This window comes from Prunus persica, chromosome G3 (genome assembly GCF_000346465.2).
Source record: "Prunus persica cultivar Lovell chromosome G3, Prunus_persica_NCBIv2, whole genome shotgun sequence".
NCBI lineage: Eukaryota > Viridiplantae > Streptophyta > Magnoliopsida > Rosales > Rosaceae > Prunus > Prunus persica.
This window is the reverse complement of record NC_034011.1, coordinates 6,254,464-6,274,640: the sequence shown is the minus strand read 5'-3', so window position 1 is coordinate 6,274,640 and position 20,177 is coordinate 6,254,464. Positions and strand designations below refer to the sequence as shown.

Sequence of the window (20,177 nt, the reverse complement as noted above, 5' to 3'; positions counted from 1 at the left end):
TATAATGTACATATTATCTGATATTTCAAATTAGAGTGATATATAACAATATCTTAACAGAGATCGTAATATAATATAACATCTCAACAGAGTTCATGATTGAATTATTGGCTATACAGACATATCGGATATTATAATTATTTTCCCTACTGTGCAACATACGCTCTTCCAACAAGATTATCTTCAAAGTGTGAATTCAAATGAGACTTCTCTCTTTGCATGCTAGAAAATACCTTCAACTGCTGACATAAGAAAATCAAAACTTCCTTCAACTTCAATAATTGTAGATAGAATAGATATAATTTATGCACAACATTCATCGTATAAGCAGTAGAGTATGTACCTGGAATTTGAAAATGGGGGTCATCAGCACAGATCTAAGCCTGGCCAGGTAGGGCCAGTCCTAGCCCAAGACAATTTTTGAGAAATTTTTTAATACCTACATAACCCAATGAGTTTGGCAAGAGTTGTCTTGCCAATCCCTCCCATCCCTATAATAGGGATGACAAGGCAGGTCGCCCCTCCTTGACCACTGCCACTCAGCAACTTTACTACTACTTAGTCCTTTTCGTCGACTCGACCAAATGTCTTATCAACGAAAGAAGAACTTTTTTGTCATTCAATTTGTTCAATTCCTCTTTTCATGGATTGAAAGTCATACTTTTGTCTTTCACTAGCAATCAGAGCTAATCTTTCATTTAGTTCTTTTATCTTCACAGCAATGTCATGATGGAGAACTACTTGACGGCGAAAATAAAATCAAGGGGCAGGAATGCAGAAACATACCTTCTTGGTAGTACTAGTACTACCAGCATTACCAGCAGCTTTTTCTTGTTGCTGAATTTGTTGTTTTAGGATTTCAGTACTCCACACGTCCAGCAGGTCGTCCATCTCGTAGGATACATCCTTCAACCTCTCTAGCCATTGTCTCACGCCCACCTCCTTCACCTGCCTCTCCTCTGCATTCTCGAGCACAACTTCAATATCTTTGAAATTGCTGGTGAGTTTTGCCACTTCTTTCTTAACACCCACAACTAGTCTGACCTCTTGTTTGATGATTGAGGCCAACTGTTTTGTGAGCATGGAAATGAGTGCTTAAGCCATTTGTTTGCTCTAGAAATGGATTTCTAGTGGAAGAAAAAGAAATGGAAAAGTGTTGGAAATTAGGAATGTTATTAAATTGTTATTTAGTTTCCTTTTATTAGTTGATTGTAATTGATTTGGTGTAGTCTCCAAGTAACCTAGTTTTCCTAGTTAAGCTTGTAATATCTCTATAAATACTTAGCCTTTTGGCTCTATCAATAACAACTGAGAATTATACTTCTTAACAAAATCTCTAATTTCACATGGTATCAGAGCACTGATTCTAGGGCGTCTCTTGAAACTTTTTTTACAAACCTTATTTTCTTCACAATCCGATGTTTCACAACCCTAGTTGCTAATCTTTGAAATCTTTTGCCAAATTGAGAGTCGTTGGAGCTTTTCATCCCTCACCCATGATGAGTATTCATCTTGTATAGTCGTCTTATTCACCCTCTCCTCAATGATCAATATTTTATTCCCGCTACCAAAGCCATACCATCCCACAGTTCCTACATCTAACTAAAGCAACAGTCGCACCCTTCTTTGGCGCTGCAATTTCCTTATGTTTTTCATACAAGTATTGCTCTCTATACAAATCATATTGAGCCATCTCTAGTCATGCTCTCTGTTGCAATCAGATATTGAGCCCATGTTTTCATGTCTACTACACTTGCCACAACCACGGCATCTTCGGCCTTCATTGAGCCTACCCATCATTTTTTTAAGTCGTCTACGCTTGCGGCAGACATGCCGTCTTCATTGCGATTCCTTCGTGAGCCTCGTCACTGCTCACTAAGCCGTTTAGTTCCTCCGTGAGCCTCGTCAACGCTCACTGAGCCATCATGTCTTTGGACAACCCACGACATCTCCAACAAACGCAGGAGGCTCTACACTAGCACCACTGCTGTTGACCAGCCATTGTGTTCATTGACTCTTTGCCCCTGCCTAGAAACCATCGATCGCTCGTTTCCAAGCCATCTATCGTAATCTTCCTGAGAGCACCTTTGCACAACCGATCGCTCGCTTCAGCCATTTGTTTGCTCTAGAAATGGATTTCTAGTGGAAGAAAAAGAAAGGGAAAAGGAAGAAATCTTTTAATGCAAATGATAACAAGGTAGTGTTGGGAATTGTTGTAGGCATTCTCATTTCTCCCCAGCTAATTTTATAATGTTGAGGGTGATAAAGAATGCTTGTAAGTCAATTCAGGCACCACGACCACAACAAACACACACTTGCCAAATTAGTGGCATTTTGTGTAATTTTGATATTTTTTAATTACATTATTGTAAAATTAGGTACTACTTTTTGGTCTTTGGCCTTATGCTAATTAGGTGAAATTGTATTCATATTTCCAAATTAGTAAACTATATAGGGCTCGTTTGGTACACTGTATTAGACTTTGGATAGGAGTAAATAGTCTATATCAGGTGTTTGGTGTCAACTTGTATTATTTAATTACCCGACTATTTTATACGGGTTGGGCTTTTAATGCTCTCCTTACCTGACTAACTAATACAACCCACACACCCCGGTTTAGATAATACACGCTTAATTATACGGCTAGGGAAAAAGAACACGCGTTCTACGAAGAAAATCATATGCTCTTTTCATCTTCTTCTCTCTAGGGTTGTTCTTTACTATCTTCTCCACGGGTTATTTTCTTCACTCTTCTCCAGGTATCCATCTCTCACTCTCTCTCTTTTTCGCACTCTCTCCAATGTGCTTTATATATTTCAAATTTTTAATGGAAATTAGGTTATGAATTTTTTTTTTTGGCATTTTTTTTAATCGAATGTTTTCTTTGTATGTGATATAGTGATTCAACGTTGTGAGAATATTTAGATTGTTGGTATTAAACAGAGTATTGCTAGTTTCTGATGTTATCCGAAACATCACCAAACACAGTATAACTTAGTCAGATTATTTATCCGGAACAGCACCAAACGCCTTATAATATTATGGATAAATAGTCAGTACTCTCCGGAACAGATTAATACTATCCGACGGAAATTAGTCAGTACAGTCCGACGTACTAAACGAGCCCATAGTGTCTTAAAATGAAAGCTCCATTTACAATGTAAATAAGGAAGTATTCCCCATTTGGATTCAAATAAAAATACTAGAAAATCAAATTCCCACTAAATCAAAATATGAAAAATCGGTTTTAGTGCAAAATACGATTTAGGCTAAAAATGATGGCTCATGAAGTCAATATATACTTCATACTAAAATCCTATAAAATCAAGTTTTCTTACTTGATGTGTAAGGAATAAAAGCCGCCAAAAATTATCTTGAGAAAATGATTATTCCGAAAAACCATTTTTCATACTTAGTCAATATTGCACCTCCGCTAAAAAAAATTTGGGTCCGCCAGTATCTATAAATACCAACCAATACTCTTCACTTTTAACACCAAATCCTCATACATTTTTTTTTCTATAAATAACAACCAATACAACTAATAAAATAAAATCTTGTCTGAAAATATTATCTAAATTAATTGTTTAGGTAAAAAAAGTTGTGAAAAAAACAAAAAAATGAATAGAATTTGCCATGGCAAAAGGCAACTGCTGGAAACACACATTGCTTAATATGGCAAGGGCAGCCACTATTTACGTGAATGGTAGCTGCCCTAGCCCCCCCTGCCATGGCAAGGGGCAAACTGCTGGAAGTACCCATCCCCCTTTTGCCAAAAGCGGGCCTAGGCTCTCCAAAAAAAAACCCCATCAAGGAAAAATTGTCATGGCAAGGTGTGGGCACTATGAAACTAGACAAGCCTAAAGGCAGGACTTACCTGGGCAAGTTGACGTTAGTGTAACGTCAACGGCCAATTTAAATACAAAAATAATTGGAAAAAATAAACCAAAAAATTTAGATTTTTTTTTTCTATAAATGCGTAGCCATATTCTTCACTTCTCACACCAAAATTCATACAAATTCCTCTCCTCATATCTCATGTGAATAGTGGTTGTCTTTGAGTTACCATGACAATGGGTGGGATAGAAAAATTGTTAGGGCAAATACTGTTCACATGAATAGTAACTGCCCTTACCTCCCTTTGCCTTTTGTTAATGGTAACGCATTGGTTATGCATGTACGTTTACAAAAAGCCTCACCAACTAATTGTAATACTCAGAGAACAAATAACCATCACAAGGAATTTACTAAACATTGAAAATGTTCGTGACCAAACCAAGCACTGAATAATGCATCTGGTACATGAGTCCTTTTGCTAAAATGAAGGGAATGGAGCTGATAAGAGGCCCAGCAAAAGAGCCTGATTTATTGGAAGAGAAGATTGTAAAAAATCTGCTCAAAATTCCTTCCTCACAAACTAATCAGGAACCAAAAGATTTAAAAGGCACATCTTTTGTTTTATCATGCACTGGTTCTAAACATTCACATGATCTAAATGCTTTCTTTGTTGTAAACAGGACGATCTGGAATATTTGCGGAAGGTTGTAGCTGGTTCCATTGTGGCTGCAGCTGTAGCCAGTTGACCATGAGCATGAGCAATGTGCCAGTCCTTTTGTGCCCGAGTTAGATTCATCTCATCATAGAGTAGTTTAGACTATCAAGAGTTGATGATTGAATTATTGGCTATATTGTACATATTATCTCATATTTCATATCAGAGTGATCTATAACATCTCAATGGAGATCATAATATAATATAACATCTCAATAGAGTTGATGATTGAATTATTGGGTATAATGTACTTATTATCTGATATTTCAAATCAACATGATATATAACAATATCTCAACAAAGATCGTAATATAATATAACATCTCAACAAAGTTCATAATTGAATTACTGGCTATACATACATATCAGATATTACAATTATTTTTCCTACTGTGCAACGTACACGCTTCCGACAAGATTATCTTCAAAGTGTGAATTCAAATGAGACTTCTCTCTTTGCATGCCAGAAAACACATTCAGCTGCTGACATAAGAAAATCAAAACCTTCTTCAACTTCAATAATTGTAGATAGAATAGATATAATTTATGCACAAATTCATCGTATAAGGAGTGGAGTACGTACCTGAAATTTGGAAATGGGGGTCGTCGGCACAGATCTAGGCTTGGCCAGGTAGGGCTAGTCCTAGCCTGAGATAATTTTTGAGAAATTTTTTAATACCTACATAACCCAATGAATTTCAAACCATTAAAATTATATATATCCTCTTAAAAAATATTTGCAAAATATAAAAAAAAATAAAAACATTCACCAACGACTTTATATATATATATCCTCTTAAAATAAATAGACATGGAATTTCCCAAAGAAAAAACAAACATAAAGAAAAGAAGAAAATTTGTGATGATAAATGAATAATATAGATAGACATTAACAAAATGAAATCTTAATAGACGTTACCAGAAGAAGAGGTGGAAACAGCACTTGGTGTCTCATCATCATCAGTTTGGTAAACTCCGTCTTTTTGTACAAATTCGAAACCAAGTTTGATGTTTGGGATGTGAGAAATCTTGGGCCACTCTTCTCTGCCTTTTCGGCAACCTTGTGCAAGTGTTAGAGAGTAGACCTCATCGATGACCAACTCCTTCAGTGGTGTATTTCGTAAGAAGTTGGGCAGTGTTCTAAGCAAAGGGCAACTATTCATTCGTAAGGAAGAAAGGCGGGGCATTATTTTAATTGTCTTCTGAGAATCCTCTTCTTCACTCCACCCTGTCATTCCTTCCCACTCTTCCCACATCGGCAATGAGTCGAATTCAAGTGTTTTCAAATTTGGGAATAGAATAAATGGTGATGAGGATGTTTGCGTTTCTATTGTTCCATCTATTCGCAAAAACTCAACTCCTACCTTTTTCACGCTCAGCCATTTGTATATCACTAGTACTTCAAGGGACTCCAATCTCCCCAAAGGAGGCACAAACTCAACAAGCATGCAATATCGAAGGGTAAGGCTTCTCAATTTGTTTAACGACGTCATCCAATGGGGCTGGAGTTTAGGGCCACGGTAGATGTTGATAGATAAGGATTCCAGATTTGGATGTGGTTGTAAGGCATTCACTATTTCTTCCTGGCCTGCCTCAAGAGGAATCTCATATCTTCCACCAATGGAGAAGTGCAATTCCAGACTGACAAGGCAATTTTTGTTCACCAAATGCGCTATCCCGGCCTGCCTCGAGTCCTTCAGATCCTTCTTAAAGTTTATAAATAATCTGCCATGAAGCTGGTCCATGTTTCTCAAATCACTTAACTTGAATAATGCTTCTTTGTTGTTATCAATGTCATCATCGCCATGGATGTGAACTTCATCTAGCATTCGTAGACTAGTTAACCTTGCAATCCCCTTGGGCAACTTTAGATCAACACAACCCATAACATGAAGATGCTGCAAGTTAATCAGCTTTCCCATGCCTTTAGGTAATCTTTCAAGTGCCCAGCACCTAATGAGTCTCAAGGTTTGCAGATTGATTAAACTACACACGGTGTCAGGCAATTTCATCAAATCATGATTATTAGACAAATCAAGATACCTCAAATGTGCCAATTCTCCAACCTCATTTGGAACTTCTTTCAAGAAGTTACGACTCAGATTCAATGTTCTAAGGCATTTTACTTGTGAAATTAACTCTCCACCAAAACTAGTAATCTTTGAATCAAAAGTTGCAAGAGTCCGTAAATTCTTGCAGTTGCACAAGGAACTCGGAATTAGTGGATCTTCGGGAGCAAACATTAATGTCAAATGAGGAACCTTCTTATATCCATCAAACTCCATTATTCTTTTATTATTACCACCCTCAGCCTCCAAAACTAAGCATTCATTCTTAGTTAGAAATTGTAGAAAGTCATGCACAACATCATGCATCTTGCACCCCGTTATATTTCCAAGTTCATCTTCCTCAAATTCTTGAAAGAAAGAGCGTGTTACTAAGTTATCAAAGTATATTTCGCCTACCGCTTCTTTTTCTTTGTTTTCAATTGAATTAAGATAATTTTGTGACATCCACAATTCAATCAACTCATCTTTAGCAATCTCATAATCTTTTGGGAAAATGACACAATACAAAAGACAAGGTTTGATTGCCGGGGCCAAATCATAATAACTTAGTAACAGTGGTTGGAAAACTTCCTTAACCACATCTAACTCCCATATCTTACTATTCAAAACGTCTTCCCATTCTTTCCTCGTTTTCTTGTAGCACATGAGACCACCCAATGCCTTTGTAGCGAGGGGCAGACCCTTACACTTTTTGACAATTTCTTTACCAATAAATTCTAACCCTTTAGACTCATTTTTTTCTCTATCAGCCAGTGCAATGTGATAAAACAATGCCCAACAATTTTCTTCTCTCAACACCTCCAAATTGACCATATGCTCTGCTCCCACCATCCTCACAACTTTCTCTTCTTGTGTGGTCACCAATATTCTACTACCCACAGCCCCATTTTGTAAAAGTAGCTTTAATTGTTCCCACTTTCCATAGTCTTGGCTCCACACATCATCTAGGACAAGAAGGAACTTCTTGCCCTTAACAGACTCATGTATAATGGACTTTAGAATTTGCAACTCATGTAAATGCGGGGTCTCTTTTGTCAGACCCACAATGATGGCTTTGGCAATTTTGATCTCATCAAAAGGATCTGAGACACAAACCCATATTCTAGTGTGGAATTGAGCTTGAACCTTTTCATCATTATAGGCAAGTTTGGCAAGAGTTGTCTTGCCAATCCCTCCCGTCCCTGTAATAGGGATGACAAGGCAGGTCGCCCCTCCTTGACCACTGCCACTCAGCAACTTTTCTACTACTTTGTCCTTTTCGTCGACTCGACCAAATGTCTTATCAACGAAAGAAGAACTTTTTTGTCGTTCAATTTGTTCAATTTCTCTATTCGTGGATTGAAAGTTAAAGTTTTGTCTTTCACTAGCAATCAGAGATAATCTTTTATTTAGGTCTTTTATGTTCACAGCAATGTCACGACGAAGAGTTAATTGACTGACTTGGCCAAAACAAAACCAAAGGGCAGGAATGCTGAAACATACCTTCTTGGTAGTACTAGTACTACCAGCATTACCAGCTTCTTGTTTCTGAATTTGTAGTTTCAGGATTTCAGTACTCCACTCGTCCAACACGTCGTCCATCTCGTAGGATACATCCTTCAAACTATCCAGCCAGTATTTCACGTTCGGCTCCTTCACTTGCCTCTTCTCTGCATCCTCGAGCACAACTTGAATAGCTTTGAAATTGTCAGAGAGTTTTGCCACTTCTTTCTCAACACCCACAACGAGTGTGACCTCTTGTTCTACCTGTTTTTGGATGATTGAGGCCAACTGTTCTTGGAGCACGCAAATGAGTGCTTCAGCCATTTGTTTGCTCTAGAAATGGATTTCTAGTGGAAGAAAAAGAAAGGGAAAAGGAAGAAATTTTTTAATGCAAATGATAACAAGGTAGTGTTGGGAATTGTTGTAGACATTCTCATTTCTCCCCAGCTAGTTTTATAATGTTGAGGCTGATGAAGAATGCTTGTAAGTCAATTCAGGCACCACGACGACAACAATCAACACGAATAGAATTTATCTCTTCTCTAACTTGTTCGTTTCTTCTCTTTTAATTCCTTACTTTTTCTTTCCCCTACCTTATTCCCATATTCTTTTCTTGTTTGCTTGGTCGAAGCATCCTCCAAACAGCCCCTTATTCAAAAATTAAAAAATTTTGATGGCTTCTTATCTCCAAAGTGAAGCTGAAATCGACGAGTTGTTTTTCCTTTTTTTCCCGATAAGCTAAAAACAAGTGAGGTCTAGGCTAGTTTTATAAGAACAAGACCGGAGAATGTTGCTTGTAAGCAAACATCATAATATTCATCAGTGGTAATTGGTAAATTGGTAATTGGTAAGCAAACATCACAATATTAACCATTTGGGTGAATTGACTTTGCATACCTTAAAATTCACCCATATGGTTAAGAACTTCTTTGACATGTGCACAGCTCAACTTCCATCAAGTATAAATGTGCTCTTCCAGTATTTTCCTTTTCGGTATTCCATTTCATGATAGAGGGGCAAAAAGAAGAATTCAAGTTGTAAGAGCTAACCCAATGATTGGGATTCTAAGAGCAATTCCATCCATCATGGCAAAAAGGGACCTATGCTCCAAAAACAACCCCTATCAAGGAAAAATTGTCATGGCAAGAAGTGGGCTCTATGAAACTGTGCAAACCGAAAGGCAAGACTTTCCTGGGCTGCTACTTGGGCAAGATGACGTCAGTGTGACGTCAGCAGTCAATTTACACACCAAAATAATTGGAAAAAAAAAACCAAAAAATTCAGAAATTTTTTTTTTCTATGAATACCTAGCCATGTTCTTCACTTCCTACACAAAAATCCATACAAATTCTTCTTCTTATATCTAATGTGAATAGTGGTTGCCTTCGGTTACCATGACAATGGGTGGCATTAGAAAAATGAGTGATTAAGTTATGATAACAAATGACATGAAGTCATCAGTACTTTTCTGAGAAAGAACCCAATGGTAACGCATTGGTTATGCATGTACGTTTTCAAAAAGCCCCACCTACTAATTGTAATACTCAGACAACAAATAACCATCACAAGAAATTCAATAAACCGCTCTGAAAATGAGATATACACGAACTAAAAAAAATGAAATATTCATTTGCCTCTCTAACCTGCTTCAATGATATAAATCAGTAAATGCATACACCAGGTGATTCTGTATCATCTCACAAATGTTAAATTACAAGTAGAACAAATAAAACATCTGCTACTGCACATTCAATGTCTTCACAAGCTGGTAAGTTTGGGAAGGCGTTGGAAATTCTTGACGGCACGGCTCATCCAGTACCCTTTCTGGAAGAAAGAAGAAAATCTAGAGCCAAATTTTGGTAAACACACCAGACTAGAGGTTGTCTCTCAGCCATTTTAGAGCACTGTTTGCAACGGAATACACATCTGAAGAACAAAATACTCTACACATGAAAACAGACTCCATATATAATCTCGAGAGCTTAGAGTATATGATAGGGAAGGGAAGCGACCCTAAAAACAAAGTTCCACTGAAGTTTATAAGAAAATGAGTTTGGAACTATCTATTCGGCTCTTGAAATGTCTAAACCACAATGGATAGTGATTAGAGCTGAGGTAGTGTTTGGTTGCTCTCCCCAAAAAGTTGACACAAAATTAATGGGTGCATGGCCAATAATCTGGTGAGAGATCACAGGCTTCTGTGGTCCTTATTGCCCAGGTATCAACTGAGGACCTACATCACCAACCCCACTATCTGCCTGCCACACGTCCATTAGATATTGCAAATTAAGCTCAGCGTTACCAGCCACTCCCTTTCTTTTAAGCAAAAAGTTGAACAAAAATTAAACAAAAAACAATGAGGAAGTGTTTTTTTATTTATTTATTTATTTATTTATTTCTTAAAACAAGTAGAATTTCATTAATAAAAGGGTAAATACAGGAGATGTACAAGAAAAATACACCTTAAAAGAAGGTTCTTGCATATAATAAATCAAAAAAAATAAATTCAGTAAGATAATGAAGAATAAATATTACAAAATTAAACCCGACTCACTTAGAGTTGACAGACAAAGAATCAAGATGATTCCATTCTGCACCAGTGCTACAAATTGGAAGTGGTGTTCGTTGAACAAAAATTATTCTCCAATACACTAGAGTTGGGTTGGTTTGGTCAACTTAGTTGGGCAGCTTAGGCTACTTGTAAAATCATCTCCATGGGGCCCCCCACGCCTCTGATTCAGTGGTCGAAAGAGCTCCCATGGGTTGCTTGTTGGCTGTCCTTCAAACTTGGAATTTTTCCTTTCTTTATTGATTGATTCACTTTCAAACTTGAGTTCGAACAAGTAATGTGGATGTGGTCCATTCTGAGTTTCGGATTCACACGGTTCATATTTTTACCTCAAGCCTATGAATGGGACTGATCGAAAATACAATTATTATTAGTTCTTGTCAAACTCAAAACAAGTACTTCTTGTGATCGTTAGGTTTAAATTCTTGACTGGAGGTGACACCAAAGCTTCCCCTTCTTCATAAGGAACGCGTGCAGTTGTTTATGTTTTATGTCATTAAAGATTTTAACACTAACTTGATCATACTGACGAGGAGTTGAATGATACTTGAGCTATAAGTTCTTTACGATGAGTGCAAAAGAACGAATATCTAGTCAACATAAATTTTTTTAATGAGCAAAAATTGAGGAATTTGAACACTCCGGACCTCATAAAAAAGAAGGGTGAGTGTGTCTAAGATAACATTAATATACAACCATTTTATTTCTAAATAATATTTTTCATTTTTATCAATTGTTTAGAAAGGGATTAGTTCTTAAACGAGTGTATGTAACCTGTTCTCTTATGAAGAATCCCAAAATTCAAAGCAAATAAGAATAAGTAAAATAAAATTTAAAAAAAAAGGCCAATAATTTGTTGTAATAAACCAGAAACAAGAATTATACTCAAAGATTTCGAAATTTGATTGGTAGAAAATAAGGAAAAAAAAAAAAACCTTGCCCAAATTTACTTATTTAATTGGACAAAGTTCAAAGTATTTACAACCACATTTGGGAAGAACAACAAAAAAAAACAGAACAAATTTACAACCACAGAAAACCAAGATTTTTCTTCTGTCAACCAAGATCCCAAGAAACACCAGAAATTTCCAGAGGTCAATGAGAACACTGCATCCTTTCCACACGGTTCTTGAGAATTCCATTGTACAAAGCAATCCGATTCTCAGGAATTTCGTTTCTGCAACTTCTTCTCTCAACTTTGCTCTGCTTTCTCATCACCATTTCCTCTCCACCGCCAGTTGGCTCCTTCACAACATTTTTAGCAAAATGCACTTTCTTTTTCTTCCTCTCCCTCTTCTTATCACCTAAAGAAAAACAAAACAAGAATCATAAAATCTTTGCCACAATTCTTCAAGAAAGAAAAAAAAAACCCAGAAAAAGAAAAGGAATCACAGAGCCAAGGAAAACAAGAAGAGAAAGAATTAATAAGAGAAACAGAAACCCAAGTACCTGAACACAAGCAAGAACGCAGAGCAGTTTTCTTTGGATTTTGCTGGGAATTGTAGCTATCAGAAAGTTGGGTTGGTAGGAAAGTCTTCTGCCTAGAGAAAGCAAGGAAGACGAGAGTGCTTGAGACGGCCATGGCTGTGGCCAAGACCAGACCTTGAGAGCTCAGCATAGAAGACATGGTGGAACAACAAACACAGAAGAATTAGACAAGGAAAGGGAAGGAAGAGAGGGTTTCGGGCCACCGATCGAGGAGGATTTTTTATGTTTGCGTTGTGCGTACAAGTTCCAGACGGACATGAACAGGCGGTCGCGGTTGGCATATATATATATGGACTCTGTTTTGTAGGATAAAAATGAAAAAGGAGGGGAATTTATGATAAAATAAATAACTGGGAATTGTTGACGTGGAAACAATAAATTAATTTTGGTGGTTAGGTTGTGGGGGTTATTTCACAAGCTTGAGCACTTTTTATGACTCATTTTGTTTAACGAGTTCAAATTTTTGACCAGTTTAAATTAAATTAAAGTAAAATATTATTTGTTTAAAAAGAAAATTTGCGGCGTTATGCACCCGCTACAATCACCAAAATCTTCAGTAATGATGTTTTAGGTTTGAATGCTTAACCGCAAAAACAACTCAGTTACTTAATACTTGTAATTTTCAGGTGATGATCTTAGTTTTTTCTATTTTTTGAAGACTTTATATTATATTCCCTAAAATAAAATTTGTGAAAGTTTTTTTTTTTTCAGTTAACAATGAAACAAACGTGAGCATCTGGAATTCTCTATTGCTTTCTGTATTTTCGAGGAAGGCAAAGGTAGAAGTGTTGGTTTTGGCTTTTAGTTTGGGTTGAGTGGTTTGGTTAACTGCGTTTTTGTAGACAAAATTAGAGAGAGGCCAAATGGGTCTTAGGGATGAAGTAAGCGGTCAACTTTTGTTGGACTTGTAGTGTGGATAAGGTGTTTGAAGTAGTGCAAAATATTATTGTTTTAAAAGCCAATTGAAAAATGTCATTGGAACAAGTTGCGGGTCAAGCTTAAGATTCCTCTATGGCTACCGTTACCCCTTTCCCAAAGGATAGTCCGTAACTAGGTAAACACAATGGCAGTCACGCGACGAGTTATCACTCAAGTAGTTAAGGGTAATTATTTATTTATTTAAAGTTCTGTTTTCGACATCTTTAGTTATTAAGTCTAGTGATAATAAATGACAACAGGCTATCAAATTGAAAATTTAAATTACCACCCTCATAGTTAACTACGAATTTATCGAGTAAACATAATTTCGATAAGTATATAAGTTTTAACAAATAATGAGACAGCCCCATTATGAGCCTCCAAACAGCTTATTCGGATTATGAATCCAATTCTACCATGTAATTCTGCCCACTAAATGGAACCTTAGCGAAATCAGTCTCCACTTTAGAAAATATCCTGAATTTAAATCTCGTGAGCAAAAATCTCTCACGCTGACATAATTCTTGTGGCAGCTTCTTTCTCCTACCAAATTTTGTAGTTTGAAGGTTAAATTTGATTGGCCACCACGTGTGAACACAAAGAATTGGAAGTCAATGATTTGGCCACGGTGACACGTGTCCTGCAAAGGAAGCACCACCGCAACAGTACGATTTTCATGGTCCAACAGAAACTCCGCGTGCTTCTCTTGCATGTACGATTTGTCGAGAGAACCTGGAAGAAGCCGTGTATTTGCAGTCCAATCTGATTATGACCTCAATTTTCTTCTAGAACTTCTTTTTCTTTCCCAAATTTTTTCTACAATCAAAAGAAATATTTACAAACGAGATTACTGATAGATTCTTTTATAACAAAAAGTCCGGAACGTTATAAAAAAAATTTGGTTTGAGTTCGGAACGTTATAATCAGTTGATTACGAGTTCGTTTAGGAGTGATTCTGAATAGGACAAAATCATTTTTTAGGAAAACCACTCTCAAATGTCCATTTAGTATTTGATTATTTAGGCTAAAATGTTATTTTTGATAAAGTTTTCAAAGTACATCCGGTTTAGTAAAAGACGAGATATTTGCTTTTGGGATAAAATAGCTATCAGCGTCCGTGATTTTGGAAAACAACTCAATGACTGATTTTATTTCAACTTTCGCGGAAAGCTAAACAATGATCAATGGTGTTTAATGAATTTTAATGAAGTGCCTATAATGTCCTTGTTAACTTTTCTAATTTACATCATATAGCCCTCATCTTCTTCCAGCCCAGCACGTTTCAACTATCCCTCATCTTCTTCTCACAGAGGCCGTCTCATTCTTCTAACAACCTTTCAAAGGTGAAAACTCTCTCAAATCTCCTGGGAATATTTTGATAAAGCAACCCATTCCAACTCCTCTCATTTTCATTGACAAACCATTATTGCACACAACAAATTGGAATCTTTGAATAATTTGATAGAGCTATGGATGGTTTTTCGTCCCTAAGCTTCAAACAGTCAAAGAGAGGCATAAATCTCTCTATCTGCCATGAAGTCAAAGCGCAAGGTAGAGAATGGATTATTTTTGGATGTTGTAGTTGGTGAGGGTGTGACCATCATGGAGTTGCTTGCTAGCAAAGATCGGCCTATGCTGGTCTGACAGAATACTCTCCTTGTATAGGATCTTGACTTTGACATTGTTGACTGTGTGGGAGCTTTTTAGGGTGTTGATTGTCAAGATCAGGATGGATCTGTGAGAGGGTGGGTCGAGCTGGAGAGAAACTCAGACATTGTTATTTCCAGCCAATAACACAATAACATGTAGATGGTGGGTTAATTTTGTTTTACTTTTTTTAAAAAAATTTTAGGGTGTCTCTCAACAAAAATATTTAATAAAAGATTTGCATACTTGAAAGTGACAATGTTTTGGAGAAAAAAATGTGACTTCTTTTTACACTTGAATAAAAAAAATTATTTCAATATCATATCTTTTTTAGTTATTATACATAGCTTACAACTGTTTTACACAAATATTTATCAAACACTTTTAAATTGATTTTTGTATCAAAATCACTTTTAATATGAAGTTAAACAAAACGTCCCTAAAGTTTACGAAACTAACAAATTGCATCCTTAATGTTTTTTTGTGTCACTCGTGGTCCTCAAGGTTAGTATATGCGATCACAAACATTAAAGATGCAATTTAATAATTTCATAAACCTTAAAGATGTTTTGTAATAATAAACCTTTAATTAATAATTTCAATTCTTAATGTTTGCATTAACCCCATACATTTTCTGTTATATTATGCAACAGTACATGTCTCACAATAAAGTGGAATATTTGTTCGGCTTTTGACCAAAAAAAGAAGTTGAAATGTTCCATTTGCAGGAATTAGAACAAAGATTTCTTACGGACATAGCAACAAATGAAACTAACGCTGAGCATGAGCACATTATAAACTATGTAGGGCCAGATAAGAAAAGAAAAAACCAAATAAGATACACACAAGAAAACATTGCTCATAAGTCACACAACAGCATTACCACATATCACTATAAAACCTGCTATGAACATCCTGCCATTAAAAACATCTATGCAGGTTGTGACACAGATACACTTATTAATCTACTATCACAAATAGTAGTGTTAAAACAAAAACAATGTAAGAAAGTTTTTACTTTGACAAAACCAAGTGAAAAAAAGACACTCTTTAAGTAGTAAGGATCGGAGGAAGGTAGTCAGACTTGGCACCTAGGACACGAGCCTTGGTGTCGGGGAAGAATTCACATCCTGGCAACTCGGTGACAGTTCCTTCGCTGGAAATGCCAATTGGATATCGGAGCAAGTGACCAGGCAAGTCATGATTAAGAGATTCACTTGAATACAGATCCCAGTATTTGTCAGCAATCTGGTTCACCTTGGTAACACATTCAACGCTTTCTGGCTGGAGGAACTTCTCGTCAAGCATGCCAAGGTGCTCGTACCATAGTGCCATGCGGAAACCATGGATCTGACCACGTGCTGGCTCCCTGACCGACAGATGATATGGTTGGTAGGCTCCCATGGCAATTTCAGAGTCCCTGGCACCATCCATTGATCTCTGGTTGATGTTGGCAGATCCAATAATGATGTACTCATCGTCAACTGCAAAAACAAAAGGGTGAGTCAATTATGTGATTTGTAATATTCAAGATAGGCAGAGTAAAATCAGCATTGTTCTATGAAAGACAACACTACGGTAGAAAGTTTCACAGATTTCTTTATAACAGACCATCTAATATTGTTATTGTACTGTATAATGATAAATGCCACAAAATTGAAGAAGCTTCCTGGTGTTTGAATTAGGATCAAGAAGCAGGTAATGATAGCTACATTACCAACACTTGGAACAAGAAAACAAAAAAACAAAAACAAAAATTGCACATCACTTCCTACTATAAATCGTCCCCATAACCACCACAAACCAAGATAAATGTTAGACAAATTCTGAAGTTTGAACCAAGCATAAAAGTGAGTTCAGTAGAGAGTTGGGCTTAGTTCATGTGAATGGAGATGTTGGATCAGAAGCAACGTTAATGCTATAATAAATCCAAAGGAAAGATGTGTCAAAAGTAAGTTACATAAAGTTTATAATGGTGCGCTTACCTATCATCATCTTGGTATGAACATAAATCATGAAGCGTCGGGCTTCCTGAGCTCTAATATAATCTGAATCTGGTTCTGGTCTCTCCGAGGGTTCATATTCTCCAGGCTTCTTCACCTCCCGGTTCCCAAGGCAGAAAAATGTCAAATAATTCCGAGGATCCTCCTCGATGCCTCTCTCTTTAAAACTGTTAAAAATATCAGAATACATCATATCCATAGTCCTCCTCTGCCAGTCTAATATTGCCTGAACAGATGCTGACTCTGGGATCCCCTCTGGCCACATTGGGACAACGACATAGACAGTAAACCTCTCTCCTTTTTGAATCTTGTCACAAATCTTAAGCGAAAGCTCCCTTGGAATTACATGCAAAGCGCCAATGTCCTCAGGCTTTATACCATCAGCTTCCCAGGCAAAAGAGCTACCAAGAAAGTACTGATTTTCAATATAAATGAAATTCTTTGCGCGTCGAATAGCATGGATATAAGCATCCTGAATGCTTCGGTCAATGATGTTATCCTTCCCACTAACAAGCCCAGCTCTGGCCGCATCTTCAGGTGTATCCGGGAAGCCAAAAGCAGCTCCTCCATCAATTGATCTGAATAACTGAACATTCCAAGTCTCATGGTCATCCGGATACATAACAGGAGAAGGGGGAATAATGACATTGTCTAGCTCTCTTAGCTGAACAAGTAGATCTTTACCACCTTGCTTTCTCCATCTCTGCTCGAAGTTAAACAAAACATCCCAAGCAATAGGCCCTTCTAGTCGAGAGTGAATATCATGCCAAGGTTCTCTCGGACCACCTTTTGTAATGGATGCACCAGTAAAATTTGGCTGATGGAAATCATCATGGTGTGCAGTATCCAATGTCCTGAAAATTGAATGGAAGGGGGTATCATATCTTCCATCACACAGATCAAGACCACCAACGAAACTCACAATTCTTCTCCTCTCTGATCCTCCATTTGGCATGTCATTGTCCACAACCACAATCTTCTGGTGATGAGTGAACATGGTAGAGATTTGTGCACCCTGAACAATGCTTCCACCACCATCAGGATTACGAGGGCATAAGACACAGTGCACGTCAGTATTCTGGAAGAATTGTGCAGTTTCTTCATCGTGGGTTGCCATGAGTCCATCTTTTTTTAATAAACCAACAGAGGTTCTGTCATCCCAAACAAGCACAAGAACCCTAACACCTTCACTTGCTTTCTTTTTAAGCAATTCACCGATGGTGATGTCACCACCAGGCTTTGGCCTCCTTGAGTCCCTTACCAAGGAAATTTCAGTATACACTGACCAGCCAGTAATGTAGATCAGGTGTTTTGCATTAGAAATTGCATCAAAGATATCTTCCCAGCATCTGTGGGGCTCATAAAACTTGCCTCCAGCAAGAGGAATTTTAGGAATAAATTTATCGGGGATATGAGCGTCTTGGTAAAGGTTAACCTTACATCCTTGTCTCTGTGAGAAAAAAGTAAATGGAACTCCAGGAAATTTAGGGCTCCTAATACCCAGACCCCAACTGCGGTCCTTTGTAACATGGAAAAATTGTAGCTTCACATGTATCTTAGGATTTCCATGAACGGGTCTTTTCTTTTCATCCAAAATCTCAGCCCACCTATCCACTTCTTCCCCCTCAACAAGATCGTCAACAGGTACATATGCTCTTCCAATTAATGACGCCCCAATAGGATTAGACTCTTTGACAGTAAATATAACATTTGCAGCAACGTGAGCACAGTAAATGTGGAAAGACTCATACCACCTAGGATTAGAGGGTTCTTTCTCTATAACTCTGGTTCTACCAACCCTAGCCCTTTCCAGATCAACGGTTGCATAAAGTCTACTAACTCCTTTGCCAATACCAACAGTCTCCTCAATTTTTCCAGTAATCTGCACGGTAAAATTTCATGAAAGAGATGTATGAAGGTTAGAACAAAAGATAAGCTATGTTTCTAATTTATCATGATCTTGTGACAAAGAACATCCTACAAGTAACTTCAAAAACTTCTACTGGAAAATGGACATCCTTCAAGTAACTTCAAAAGCATCAAGTGGTTAGAAAGTTTACCAAAAACAAAAGCAAAAAAAAGCAGAAAGACTGATAATAGTTTTGAGTTACTTATATAGGAGTATCTGCAACTCCCATGAAAAAAAATGATATCCAAACTGACCAGATTTGTTAAGCAACACGTGTAAAATCCATGGAACGAAACAGAAAAAATTGTCAACAACTATCATATGTGCCGCAAAGAATGTGGAAGGGGGTGAGCAAAAACATCTAGCCTTTGCCCCAGCCAGCTGCCCATCCCAATAGAATTCTAATTCACACTTTGCTGAAATGTATCATTCAAGTTACATCCAGAACCAAGCTTCTCAGGCAATTATTGTTTACACTCAGGTTCTTTGGTGTTTTATCTAATAATAAAAATAAAAACCTCTTCATTGACCTCAAAACTTCAATTATTTTTCCTTATTTTTATTTATTTATAAATTTTATCTCCATCTGTGTGATTACATGAACAATGCTACCATACAGTCAACAGAAATGCCTACTTAAACAATATCACAAATGTCCTGGACTTCTATTTTATATCTAAATCCAAATGGACTCGGTTTTCTCATTTTTTTTCAGGAACACCATAGACAAAAAACAAACTCTTTTTATATACTGAAATAAATTTAGTGAACCATTCCTGCAACTTGCATGCTCACTATACATTCCAATGACCAGAACATACACGCGAACACGCGCGCATACACAATTATATGGTCATAAAATTATACGATCACAGATTCACAAAAGATCTCAAATCACCAGTATCAGCTCGGATCTAAACGATAAACAACAAATAAAAAAATTAAAATCATATAGCATATACCTTACGGAGGAGATTTCCACTACTACTATGCAGCTTATCAACCTCATAGATCGTAGCGTGAAGCGTTCCATGAAGCCATTGCTCCTGGGGCTCCGCCATTTCTCACCTACAGTCAATGTTCAAACAAAAGAAACAAAACCCAATTCGTAATAAATCCCCAAACCACCAAATAACCATAAAAATGGAAACTTCACTCAAAACTAACCAGAAACCGATCAGATCACACAGAAAGAAATGTACCCAACAAATTCTTTTTGACTATATTGCAATCAGAACTAACGTTGATCCAAATGAATAGTGATTGAGAATTCAATTATTAATCAGAGTTGGATGAGTTGGGAAGAACTCACTTTTGGTTTCACAGAGAGAGAGAGAGATCTGAGAGAGTGAAAGCAGAGCAAAGAAGAACAGAGGTGTGATCCGGTATTGGCTCAACGTGTAGATATAAAAAAAAAAATTAGAAATTGATGCGCATTCTTCTTACACCCTCAGAATGTGAAAAAGGGAAGAAATGGAGATCCGCTAAATTTGCTTTTAAAGCAACCCGTGTAGAAAGATGAATGGTTCTTCTCTTTCCT

At 37.1% G+C, this 20,177-nt stretch overlaps 3 protein-coding genes across 5 annotated transcripts; all 3 read right to left on the bottom strand.

Moving 5' to 3' along the window:
* On the bottom strand, positions 4,706-8,427 carry LOC18781864 (putative disease resistance protein RGA3). The gene is made up of 3 exons (XM_020559322.1): positions 5,472-8,427; positions 5,136-5,231; positions 4,706-5,032 (listed from the first exon to the last, which is right to left on the bottom strand). The coding sequence occupies exons 1-2, from the start codon at positions 8,425-8,427 to the stop codon at positions 5,170-5,172; spliced, it is 3,018 nt and encodes a 1,005-aa protein (XP_020414911.1). The 3' UTR covers positions 4,706-5,032; positions 5,136-5,169.
* LOC18783683 lies at positions 11,530-12,458 on the bottom strand. Its single transcript, XM_007215087.2, has 2 exons — positions 12,122-12,458; positions 11,530-11,976 (listed from the first exon to the last, which is right to left on the bottom strand). Exons 1-2 carry the CDS (start codon positions 12,297-12,299, stop codon positions 11,768-11,770), a joined length of 387 nt encoding a protein of 128 aa, XP_007215149.1. The 5' UTR covers positions 12,300-12,458; the 3' UTR covers positions 11,530-11,767.
* On the bottom strand, positions 15,542-20,177 carry LOC18783397 (phospholipase D alpha 1). 3 transcript variants are annotated; one of them, XM_007216980.2, is made up of 4 exons: positions 19,950-20,177; positions 19,600-19,705; positions 16,711-18,610; positions 15,542-16,209 (listed from the first exon to the last, which is right to left on the bottom strand). In XM_007216980.2, the coding sequence occupies exons 2-4, from the start codon at positions 19,696-19,698 to the stop codon at positions 15,776-15,778; spliced, it is 2,433 nt and encodes an 810-aa protein (XP_007217042.1). In that variant the 5' UTR covers positions 19,699-19,705; positions 19,950-20,177; the 3' UTR covers positions 15,542-15,775. The 3 variants fall into 3 exon arrangements, with proteins under 3 accessions (XP_007217042.1, XP_020416727.1, XP_020416728.1); XM_020561138.1 differs by having other exon boundaries at positions 15,565-16,209; positions 19,805-20,121; XM_020561139.1 differs by having other exon boundaries at positions 15,565-16,209; positions 19,840-20,121.

Coding starts and splice junctions, on each gene's coding strand:
- LOC18781864 (XM_020559322.1), bottom strand. CDS start 8,427: ATGGCTGAAGCACTCATTTGCGTGCTCCAAGAACAGTTGGCCTCAATC. Junction 5,232..5,471: donor TGTTTCCACCTCTTCTTCTG/GTAACGTCTATT, acceptor TGGGTTATGTAG/GTATTAAAAAATTTCTCAAA.
- LOC18783683 (XM_007215087.2), bottom strand. CDS start 12,299: ATGTCTTCTATGCTGAGCTCTCAAGGTCTGGTCTTGGCCACAGCCATG. Junction 11,977..12,121: donor GCGTTCTTGCTTGTGTTCAG/GTACTTGGGTTT, acceptor GTTTTTCTTTAG/GTGATAAGAAGAGGGAGAGG.
- LOC18783397 (XM_007216980.2), bottom strand. CDS start 19,698: ATGGCGGAGCCCCAGGAGCAATGGCTTCATGGAACGCTTCACGCTACG. Junction 18,611..19,599: donor GTGGAAATCTCCTCCGTAAG/GTATATGCTATA, acceptor TTTACCGTGCAG/ATTACTGGAAAAATTGAGGA. Junction 16,210..16,710: donor TCATACCAAGATGATGATAG/GTAAGCGCACCA, acceptor TTGTTTTTGCAG/TTGACGATGAGTACATCATT.